The sequence below is a fragment of the Hyperoodon ampullatus genome, assembly GCF_949752795.1.
Source record: "Hyperoodon ampullatus genome assembly, chromosome: 17".
Taxonomy (NCBI): domain Eukaryota; kingdom Metazoa; phylum Chordata; class Mammalia; order Artiodactyla; family Ziphiidae; genus Hyperoodon; species Hyperoodon ampullatus.
Window position 1 is genome coordinate 11,309,677 of NC_136930.1, and position 12,207 is coordinate 11,321,883.

At 40.4% G+C, this 12,207-nt stretch overlaps 1 protein-coding gene across 1 annotated transcript in view; it reads left to right on the plus strand.

Moving 5' to 3' along the window:
* The window catches only part of DNAJC5B (DnaJ heat shock protein family (Hsp40) member C5 beta), a gene marked incomplete at its 3' end in the record, with an annotated part of 67,776 nt that overhangs the window by 50,476 nt on the left and 5,093 nt on the right, over positions 1-12,207 (plus strand). Inside the window, exon 4 of the mRNA XM_079722714.1 lies at positions 3,543-3,714. Coding sequence (XP_079578840.1) covers positions 3,543-3,714 — 172 coding nt within the window. The remainder of the gene's footprint in view (positions 1-3,542; positions 3,715-12,207) is intronic.

The following is a 12,207-nucleotide window of genomic DNA, read 5'->3' on the forward strand; positions in this document are numbered from 1 at the left end:
AATGGATTTTTTGTTTCTCTTGAAAACAATTTCTTACAAGATCATGATATTATTCTCTCTTTTAGACTCCACCTCAAGGAAAGTCTAACCTTACTATATTACTAAACTCTTACAGATAAAAGGAGCTGTTATTGAAGGATCGTTTTTGCTTTAGTTCACCAAATAATTATAAAATACAGCATGACTTAAAATACTTCTAGATGTTAATTATATTTGAATTTGAAGCTTCAGGTTAATTCTGACTGCCCTCCCTACTCCCATCATGACAAATTAAGAACTGACTCATTGCTGAAAACCTAAAATAATTTATTAGTGTGACAACTGTTTAAAAATTATTATGGGACAAATTTAGCCATGTACTTTCCTATCTATAGCATAGGCTACATCAGCAAAGACAGTACTGCGGAGAATACATGGTAATTAGGTCATAGGTTCACATGGAGCCTGCTGTGAAGTAGTGGAGAAGGAAATGAGGGGAGAAAGGTAAGAATTAAATAGTGGAGCACACTGAGTTGGAGAGAGAGAGGAAGAGAGAGAGAGAAAAAGGATATCTAGTCAAGAAAAAGGCAAGATTTTTAAGGACTTAGTGCAACCGGAATTGACCTTTTTTTTTTTTTTTTTTTTGCCGTACGCGGGCCTCTCACTGCTGTGGCCTCTCCCATTGCGGAGCACAGGCTCCGGACGCGCAGGCTCAGTGGCCATGGCTCACGGGCCCAGCCGCTCCGCGGCATGTGGGATCTTCCCGGACCGGGGCACGAACCCGCGTCCCCTGCATCGGCAGGCGGACTCTCAACCACTGCGCCACCAGGGAAGCCCCGGAATTGACTTTTGACAGTAAATTTTGTGTGATTTCCTAAGAATCCCTAGTATATGCATGCTTGGTGATAGTTTTATATTTGTTTATGAGTATTAATATCCTTATCTTCTGATAAAAGTATATTTACATATGAATCGTACATATAGTCCATCTGCATCTTTTTTGGACAGTTCACATACATGTAGTAAGTTCACAGTTCACACATTTTGTGAAATCAGATGAACTCACATTCATATGAGTTGTAATTAATAAACAGCAGATCTCCAGAGGCAGATGTCATGTTCAGTAGTACTCTGATTGCTACTTTCTTCCGCTAAACTTCCGCTAAAGTAAATCTTGCTAAATTGAATAGTTTTATATACACAGGACAAGACAGAATATGCTTTTGTTCATAGGCATGGGGAGAGAGAGTCTGCAGCCTAAAGCCTCGTTTGCCTTCTGCAGTCCTCAGAATTCCTTTTCTTGGGGATAACTGGGATTCCCACTGAAACCTCCTTTCTTTATCATTGAAGACTTGGGAGGGAGACAAGTTTCTGCCTAGAGGATTTGGAACTTAGAATGAGAGTGTATATATTGTCAATGTCATTTATGACAATAGTTTGAATGTTTATGTAAAATACAGGTTTCTATAGGAACGTAACCCCCAGGTATGACCCTATTTCCAATGGGAAGGTACATCTGGAGTTCTAGATAATTTACACACTAGCACCTGACTGCATATTGGGGCCTACCTGCATAAAAAGGAGAATAGATTTCCTTGCCCAGGAAGTTGATAAAATTGATCAAAATTCATATAGACAAGCAGAAGCTGTTCAATAGTGTAAGAGATATACATAAAATAATTCCTGATGTGGCTCTTTAAAAATAAGGCTACAAAGAAATCTACCTTCCCCTTCTGCTTGTGCCAAAGCCTAATTGCCCAGTGCCCTTTAGAGTGGCCTGGCACACAGTGATAGGTATTAAGTATGCATTACATGTATGAATCAGTGTACCAATTTGAAAATATTTTAAAAACAGTGGACACCTACTTATGCCTTGTACTGCACTAAGCACTCCACGGATAAGGCAAGGTTATTTCTGCAACAGGCAAATAATCTAGTTGGAATAATTAAAGAACAAAATGATACATGCATTAAAGGAAATTCTCAGAGAGGAGAAAAAATATGGGAATGGAATAGTGAAAGCAAAAAGGTCAAAAGTAGGTTAAAAAAAGGGGGGTGCTTGTTGGGGCACTGGCTCAGGAACACTGCACAGGAGGCTCTTAGAGGCAGTTGGTGAAGAGGAAGTTTTTTTATACTTTTCAGAATAATTTAAGAAATTCATGACTCTGAAGATATAGAGAATCCATAGCAAAAAGATTATAGGTGTGAGGGTGTATAAAATCACTTTCTATTTCAAATAACATATTTTTAATAAAATCATAAACTTATCTTGCTCAATTAACAAAAATGGGCTTGTTTTCACTTCAAATTGGGTTGGGAGAGTTTAATCTTTTAATCTTTAGCGATGGCAAACTTAGTGAGGAAACTTTTATATGCTCATGGGGAAATCCTGGTGCTGTTCACTAGTTGGAACAAATCATCTGTTTATCTACTAATCAATAAATACATTCATTAATTCAGTGGGCATTTACTGTCTACCGCACTCCAGGTACTAAATCCTTAGGTATAGGAGGGATTGAAAGACAAGTAACATATAGTTTAGCCTCAAAGAAGCTCACAGTCTGAGACAGAATTATAAACTGATCACTGTCTTAAAAGTGTCAACAAAACAAGACTATGGTGGACATTGGTATGGCGTACAGTTGGGGCACAAAGGAGGGAGTAATCATTCTGGAGGAGATGGGGATCAGGAAAGATGTCAGACAGAGGATCTTTGAGATAATCTTAAACGCGGAGTGGGTATTTTCTAGATGACTAGGGAATGGGACAGTGGGTGTCTAGGCAGGTGGTTCCATAGGGAGGGCAAAGCTCTGCAGGGATGGCAGGAACAGTGCCATGCTGGTGCAGGGAAGGCACTGGAAGAGGCCAGATGACCATTAATAAGGAGCTCCAGCCTCTTCTAAGAGGCAGGAGAGTCGCTGCATGGGCTCAAGAGAACATGTCAGAAAGCTCCAGCAGCAATGTGCAGAGTGGGCTAGAGGCAAGAGTGGAAGCAGGTAGGTCAGCTAGGAGGCTACTGCAGTGTCCAGAGCAGAGATAAGGGGATCAACTCTAAAGCCCTACCAATCAGGAGAGAGGCAATGGGGAGGGGGCAGAGATGGTGAGGAGAGAGACCGCAGGGCGTGGTGACTGAGAGGAATGGGGTGGTGTCAGGGCTAGCTATCCCTAGCTCTTCTTGGTGAGGATGATTCAGTGCCCTTGGTGAGCTCATGTGACCTGTAGAGGTTATGTTTGTTGGTTGGTTTGCTGGTTTGTTTGCTCTGCTCTTAATAATGATCCCCATGGCTTAAGACTGAAGAAGAAAATGTCATACTTCATTACTTTGGCTGCAAGTCACTTGTTCCTGGCTTAACTTGTTAGGTAAAACTTTATGAGGAATTTGTTTCCAAGGAAACTAAAAAGATAGTCCTGCATGGAATAAGGATGAGGGTGAATATGTGGTCTCTGGGGTGAACTGTGATGCCTTCAGGTCTCTGGAGGTACATGGGTACACACTTATTTCTGGGGTCTCCTACACCCCACTACCCCTCACCCCTGTTTTGCTTTGCCTCTGTTTCCCCTAGACTTTGTTTGTCATCATTGGCCTCTTGACCGGCTGCTATTTTTGCTGCTGTCTGTGCTGCTGTTGCAACTGCTGCTGTGGGCGCTGCCGGCCTAAATCATCGATGCCAGAAGAGGACTTCTATGTGTCCCCAGAGGATCTTGAGGAGCAGATCAAGACTGACACAGAAAAAGGTACAGCAAGATGAGAACAGAGTAGGGGGTGTGTCTTCATAGGCCTGGCCAAGCACCAGGCCCCATGGCGATGGCTATCACTAAAGTGAGAGAGATACAACAACCAAATGGGGGGAATGCCACAGACTTTCACCTCTGGTACCTCTTTTGGAGAGGATGAAAGGACAGTTACCTTTACCAGCCACAGAGAAGAGCAGAACCTGACATTGTCAGAAAGAAGTCATGAAACATGCTGATCACAAAGCAAAGCTAGTACAATTCACAGTCGCATTACAAAAGAGTGAACTGTGGGTTCAGGGAGGTTTGGGTGGGAGTGCCCAGGGGTAGGAGAACCAAGGCAGAAATTTCTCCCAGGAGAAGCATTTCAGCCTGTTACTTTAGGATCTCTATTCAGAGAGAAGGGAATGGACATCAAGAGAAGTCAACACCCCTTGACTTTTCTTCTTTCTGATTACTTGATCATGAGTTTTGGGTAAACCTGGGGGAGGGTAGTCTTTCTTCCCCAGAAATGCAGCTTCCTTCCAAAACCACACATTCAGAGCTAGCCTCAAACCAGCATCAAGAATACTGTCCGATATAAACGGGACTGTTTGCTTTCTTAAACCACCTGCACATGTCTATCAGTGTGTAGGCATGGCCGTGATAGATTACATGATTCTTCAAGTTCACTAGACCCAGCGATGATAAAGAAAAAATGTAAAGAAAGACAACAATCTCACAGAATTCTCATCATCAGGAATACTTCATATTCTCTGGGAAATGCCTTTGTTTAAACAAACTGGAGTCAAACCTGCCAGCATCCTTTCTGTCCTGCAGCCATGATCCTACTGTCATTTTCTCCTGCAGAATGCGTCATTATTCTGGATACTAGACTTTATCGCTAAGTCACAAAGAAGCCTGGACAGCCAAATAAACAGTTCAGACAGTGACCCGCTGCTGTCAGAACTGCGGAAATCAGGCATGGTGCACTTCTGTGTACTGTATGCTGATTCCTTTGATCACAATGTCAGGCATGGTGCACTTCTGTGTACTGTACTCTGATTCCTTTGATCACAGTGTCAGGCATGGTGCACTTCTGTGTACTGTACGCTGATTCCTTTGATCACAGTGAAGCAGAAATTCCATGACATCAGACAGAGGAGAGACTGTTTAAAGGCTTCCAGATACTTTCAAATTCCCTATCAAATGTGGTGCTAAGTAATATCCAGTTATTACCCACCCTGAGTCCAGCTTAAAGAAAGGAGTCTTCCATCATGTGAATTGTACTTAGTCTCAGACCACTTTAGGATTGGGAGATCAGAGAGGAGAGAAGGGATTTTCCTGCAAGCTGTGATTCCTTCCCATGGGGACCACTGGGTGGCCAGTCTGGCAAACAGGGGGTCTGTTCTCACCATTTTTTATTACTGCCCCTGGAGCCAAATTGTAGGCCCGTGGTGAAATATAATTACAACTTTCTTTTGCTTCATTTGGGATATAAAATGACAAATCTTCTAACAGGGCATACACACCAAAAAGAGCAAGCAGGCTGTATTACTCGTAAATGGGTTAAACAGAGATACACACGTCTAAACTCTTCTTCAGGGAAGAGCCAGTGACTTCAGCATAAGTTGCTTAAGAATGATGAGCCCAGTGCATTAATCTCATCTGCTCTTTTGAGGGAGATAAACTGTTATTAGATCATGTCAGGGGTCGCTGGGCCCATTGTTCACAGGGTCTCCCATAATATCCATCAACCCAGTCCAGTCACTGACAGAGGACAGGAAGGGGCAGTTCGATAGGAGAGGACTGTCATCGTCAGCCGCTGTGTCAAGCTTATCTTAACTTTTCCTTTATAGTGCGGGAACCAAAACTGGGTGAACTGAACCTAGATACCTCAAATCCAGTGTTCCACACTTTTCTGAAAAGCCTCAAAGTCTTTCCTTTTTAAATTAGATAAAAGCTCCACCAGGGCATTTCAGCAGACCTTCTTTGCAGAAGATTTCTTTTCTGGAACAGAAATTCATACTCAGTGCCAAATTCCACCCAGATTTCCTTCCTGCAGAGTTGTTGGTGATAAATCTACGTGCCGCTCACTGTTCTCAGTTCTGACACCCCAGAGCTACCGATTCCATTGCAGAGGTCAGATTCCAGACTTAGTAAGTCATGAACCCATTTGACTGTGTTACTGTTAGTCTTAACCAAAAGGAAAAGCTCTATCCTATTCCTAAATATCTAAAAGCTCCTATGCAGAGTTAATCAAGGTTTTCAAGGGCCAGAAACTTACACAATTTGGACAGTCCTTTTAGAGAAAAAGAATATAAAATTACAAATACAAAATTAGATCTGAAAGTGAATCTTATTTATAATGAAAAAAAGAAATTACCAAAAATTGAAAAGCTTAAAAACGGATAAATATCTTATATATCATAAAATTTGAAAAAGAGCAATAGTTTAATTAACTGCCTGACACACACCTTTATAATACTTTCCCCCTATGCTTTCTGGGTGCATATTCTTTGATTGTCTCTTCATTTAATAATAATTTCATTAATATCATTTCCTTAGGGAGAATAGAAAAATAATTGTCCTTCCTCTAGCATGTTTCTTCAAAATTTGTTTTTTATTATTGGTAGATTAGAAAAGTTTCAGTTTTACAACTCATTATTGATAATGCTGTCTAACTTTTTAAGGATTGTTGTCAGATTTAAGAAAACTCCTATCTAGTTTATTTCATGTATGAGATGTACATTTGGAAGAATTTTTCCACAGACCAATTATGACTACACGTTTCAAACCTTGTTGCCCCTCCATCACCCAATACTTCCAGGATCAGAGCCCACTGGACACATTCATAATGTGTGACACCACGTCTGGCATGGATCTTCATGTCCCCTAAGCAATTAAATTGGGATACTGAGCTATAGGAGTTATCTCTAAAGCCATTGTTGCGCCAGTATGGCTAGCAATAATTATACACAGAGTTGCTGCAAGCCACAGAAACACAGTTTCTGTTCAAGAGTAGTGGTACAGGGTGGGGTTTGCTAGTAGAGAGATTTGCTTGGGTTATTGTGTCTCTTTCAAGTATGTGAAAGAGTGTAATCTAACTTCTACCCTTAAGAAATAAAGGAGGGAAGTTCAAAACAGTGGCATCGTCAATATTCCCTGGAAATTTTAGAACTTGTAAACTGATTCCCGTCTCTTTCTCAGAATAAAAATATAATCCTAGTGGCATTCTAGGAACACAGGGGAATTCTATTGTTCTTATGAATCAATTAGGAGCAAATAGAAGAGAGACAGTGTCTTGGGGGTTTGTCCATACCCCCTTTTTTGTCTTGGAAAATTTGAAGCTTGAAAGATAAAGGTGACGGATACCAGGTTATTTCCCTTCCTTTCAAATGTTCACAAATTAGAAGTTCCACTTTGTGAAATTTTGAGTGTTATATTTAAAACAAGCTCATTTAGACCTTACACTCTTCTGTTAGATAAAGGTCACAATGAGGTCAGAATTCTACAGTCAAGAGGGCTTTACAGATCATCTTGAGACAGAACACCATTCCCTGGGACGCTGTGTGTATGTGTGTGTGTGTGTGTGTGTGTGTCTATGTGTGTGTGTGGGGGGCGTGGGGGGTTGTGAGAGAGAGAGAAAGAGAGAGAGAGAGAAAGAGAGGAAGGAAGGAAGGAAGGAAGGGAGGGAGGGAGGGAAAGGAAGAGAAAAATGAAGAAAAAAGAAAAGGAAGGAGGAAGGTATAGAAATGAGCATAAATGGAAACCTGTTATCTCTAAATACCCTGGCAAAGCAAACCAAAAATACAAGAGATAAGTTCAATTTTCTTCCAAGCTGCAAGCAGTGGACTGAAAACTCCCAGTTAAACTCAAAAATTTTCTTGCAGAGTCATGATTTCCCCACTTTTTTGAAGGAGAGGAAATAAAGTGTTTAAGGGAGAAGATTTTATAGTGGGTTGACCTTGGATCTAAAAATATGAGATTCAGAGCACAGAAAAATCTGTTGACTGCTTAACTGTTCTTGCTACTCACCTGGATGAAACCCAAATAAATTCACAGCCACTGTGCTGAAGAGGCCATATGGCTTGTAATTAGACTCGCTCTCAGCCAAGATATTGAGACATTTATTACATTTGCTGTTCAGCATTCATCACACTTTATTGCCCAGGAAAAGGGCACCAAGGAAGAGATTAAATTCATCCCTCCTCTTTTCACCAATCCCACTCAGTCTCCTTCCTATCCCCTTCCCCCCAGTCAAAAGGAACTGATTTCTAAAAATAATTCATGGAAAATAATTTTTGCAACTAGTCCAAAGCCCTTTGCTGCTTCTTTATATGAAAATAACAAGTAAGCACCATCAAGGCCCTGGGCCGGGAGTGCAGGACAAGTGAGTCAGCTCAGAGCGCTACCCCAGAAGCTGCTCCAAGTGGACCCAAGGTTTCTCCAGATTTTGCCTGCTAAGGTTCAGTGAGCAAATTTACTAGACAGGTTTATCAAGACAGTCTTTTCAGAGAAAACATTTATTGAGCACTTAACATTTGCCCAACCCTACGCTAGGGGCTAGAGAAAAGAAAGACGTGGTCCCTGCTGTCTTGGACCTTACAGTATCGCAGAGGAGATGGGAAGACAAGTACTCAACAAATAGTCACACAATGAGCTAGCTAACTTACAGGTATGATAAGTCTGTCAAAGGAGAAGCACAGGGGCTGTGACAGTGAACACTAGGCAGGCCTGACCCAGATGCAGGTGAGGACAGCTTCCCAGAGGAGGTGACATTTAAAGCTGAAAACATAAAGAATGAGGAGTTAGGGGTGGGAGATTATGGGAAAGGAGAACCCTAGAAGGGGGGAATCTTGACACCAGCACAGCATCTGGCACAGCACCTCCCAGCATCCTGTGGATAATGGTGAATGGAGCTCTAGATGCCAGGCAAGGCAGGGATAGTCACATGAGGCTGTTCTAGTGAACAGTTTGATCAAGGAACTGAATGAAGAGGAAGTTACGCAGAGAGCATATCTGCAAATAACCCCAAACTGGGATATACCCAGACAAGGGCTCAGACCATCAAAGTGAAATGTGATAGATGGAAAGCAGCTGGAATCCTGGAGAGTTTGCTAGATAAGAGCAAGGGCAGTAGGATTTTAACTAGGAAGAGGGGAAATGGGGTTGAGAGAAACCCAGGAGGTTCTGAGGAAGAAAACACAAAAAGGTAGAGGTGAAATATTATTCAGCCATAAAAAGGAATGAAGTACTGATACATACGACAGGGTGGATGAACCTGGAAACATTATGCTAAGTGAAAGAAGTCAGACACAAAAGGACAAACACTGTATGATTCCATTTCGATGAAATATCCAGATTAGGTACATTCATAGAGGCAGAAAGCATACTGGCGGTTGCCAGGGCCTGGGGGGAAAAGAGGAAGAGGGAACAACTGCCTAATGGGTCTCCTTTTGGAGAAATGTTCTGCAGGTAGATAGAGGCAGTGAATTATATATTTAGTACACTGTGAATGTACTAAATTGTTCACTTTATTTATTTAAATTTAATTTTATTTATTTTTGGCTGTGTTGGGTCTTCGTTGCTGCACGCGGGCTTTCTCTAGTATGGCGAGCGGGGGCCACCCTTTGTTGTGGTGTGTGGGCTTCTCACTGCACTGGCTTCTCTTGTTGCGGAGCACGGGCTCTATGTGCACGAGCTTCAGTAGCTGTGGCACGTGGGCTCAGTAATTGTGGTGCGCGGGCTTAGATGCTCCGCGGCATGTGGGATCTTCCCAGACCCGGGCTCGAACCTGTGTCGCCTGCATTGGCAGGGGGATTCTTAACCACTGCGCCACCAGGGAAGTCCCAAATTGTTCACTTTAAATGGTTACTTTTATGTTATGTGAATCTCACTTCAATTAAAAAATATCTGTAGTAGAGGAGAGAGGAGATTTGACTACAGAAAGAAACTAAACACCCTTTCTTCAGAGAAGGAGAAGGTTCTTTGTTCCCTGAAACTTCACCCATGGCAGGGAGGAGAGGATACCACAAAGCATCAGTATTCACAAAGTGTGGGGAAATGGGAAAGTTGGTTATCAGTCTTTTATGCAGCTACCTTGAGAGCAGTACACTATTAGTAGCTAAGACAGAAAAGGGCTTTGAAGTCAGTCCCATTTCAAGCCCCAACTCCATTAGTTACCAGTAGAGATTTTGGGGGTAATTCACTTAACTACTTTATCCCTTATTGTTTTTACTTATCAGGAACATACCAATGAACATTATGTGCCACACTACCTTTAGGTTCTTTGCTTGCTGTTCCCTATTTAGAGGTAACTGTTATCCTAAATCATCTGTAATCATTTTCCTTTTTAAAATTTCTGTTTTATTGAGATATTTAGTTGGCATACAGCACTGTATAAGTCTAAAGTGTACAGCATAATGACTTGCCTTACATATATTGTGAAATGATCACCACAATAAGTTTAGTTAATGTCTATCATCATATAGACACACAGAAAAAGAAAAAAATGTTCTTTTCCTTGTGGTGAGAAGTTTTAGGATCTACTCTGTTAGCAACTTTCAAATATGCCACAGAGCAGTGTTAACTGTAGTCATCGTATTGTATATTACAACCCCAGTATTTACTTGTCTTAGAACTGGAAGTTTGTACCTTTTAACCACATTCATCCAATTCCTTGTCCCCTCATCCTCTGCCTCTGGTAACCACAAATCTGATCTCTTTTTCGATGAGTTTGGGTTGTTTTTGTTTTTTAGATTCATATGTAAGGGAGATCATACAGTATTTGTCTTTCTCTATTCGACTTACTTCATTTAGCATAATGCACTCAAAATCCATCCATGTTGTCACAGGTAGCAGGATTTCCCTCTTTTTTATGGCTGAACACTAGTCCATTGTATATATACACCACATTTTCTTTATCCACTCATCCATCAATGAACACTTAGGTTGTTTCCACCCACATCTTGGCTATCATAATGTAATCATTTTCTTACTATTCTTTTTACTATTACAACTATATATATTTATGTTCCTAATCAAGTTTATTGTTTGGTTTTACATTTCTGAACTTTAAATCAATGAACTTATACTCAACAATTATCCTTCAACTTTTTTTTCACTCAGCATCATATTTCTGAACTTCATTCATACTGTGATTGTCTTTCATTCATTTTCACTGTTGTATAATATTCTTCTATGACAATATCCCATAAAATTTATTTATCCATTCTACTGCTAGTGGATATTTGGGTATCCAAATCCACTTTTTTGCCATTACAAACAGGGCTAGTACAAATATTCTTGTTATGAATGTCTCCTGGTGCATGAGTGCTAGAGTTTTCTAGGTATTGGGTTGGCCAAAAAGTTTGTTCGGCTTTAAGTAAAAATAAAAGACACATTTTTCATTTTCACCAAGAACTTTATTGAACAATGTATTCATTAACTGAATGAACTTTTTGACCAACCCAATATATACACAGGAGTGGAATACCTTAGTCAAAAGGTATGCATATCTACAAGTTATTAGATAACACCAAGTTGTTCTACAAAGTTGCTGCACTAATTTCCATTAGCTAATGAGAGTTCCTACTGCTTCACATCCTTGCCCTCACTAGACTATAAATGTGTGTCAGTCTGGTGGATAGGAAATGGTATACCATTGTGGTTTTAATTTTTTTCTCCTTGAATCCTTTCAGAATCTTACTGGTTGTTTGGGTTTCTCTTTGTTTGAAATGCCTATTCAAGTCTTCTGCAGGTTTTTATTATATCATTTGCTTTTTTCTTACTGATTCTTTTTTGGGGCGTGGGTATTGACTCTGTTGATCATGTTTGTTTAAAATGTATTTTCCCAGTTTGTGACCTGGTGTTTCACTCTTAATGGTGTCTTTTGATAAGCCAAAGTTCTTGATTTTAATGTAGTCAAAATGTCAATCTTTGCCTTTATGCTTAGTGATTTCTGTGTTTTGATTAAGAAATCTTTCCCTATCCCAAGGATATAAAGGTGTTCTCCTATATGGTCTTCTCAAAGTTTTATAGTTTTGCTACTCATGTTTACGTGTTTAATAACCTGGAATTGATTTCTGCAAGTGGTATGATGTAGGGTTCCAACTTCATTTTTTTCCATATAGAAAACAAATTGTCCCAGCACACTGATTTCTAGTCTTGGTTTTGATATACATTAAGTTTTAATAGATATATGGAACAGTTTCTGGGCTTTCTCTTCTGGTCCGTTGGTCAGTTTGTCTATCTATATGCAACACCAGGCCCATTTATAATAATTCATAACACTGCTCAGGCAACTCTTCCTAATTTGTTCTTCAGGACACTCTCACATATCCTTGGCCTTTTGCTTTTCTATATAAATTTTAGAATAAGCTTTGTTAAGTCCTGTACCAAAATTTCTTTAAACAAAATATTTGGGATCTTGATTAGAATTGCAGTGACTGTAGATAAATTAGGAAGAATTGACATCTTTAAAGAATGTGAGTCCTCTAATATGTGACATGGTAC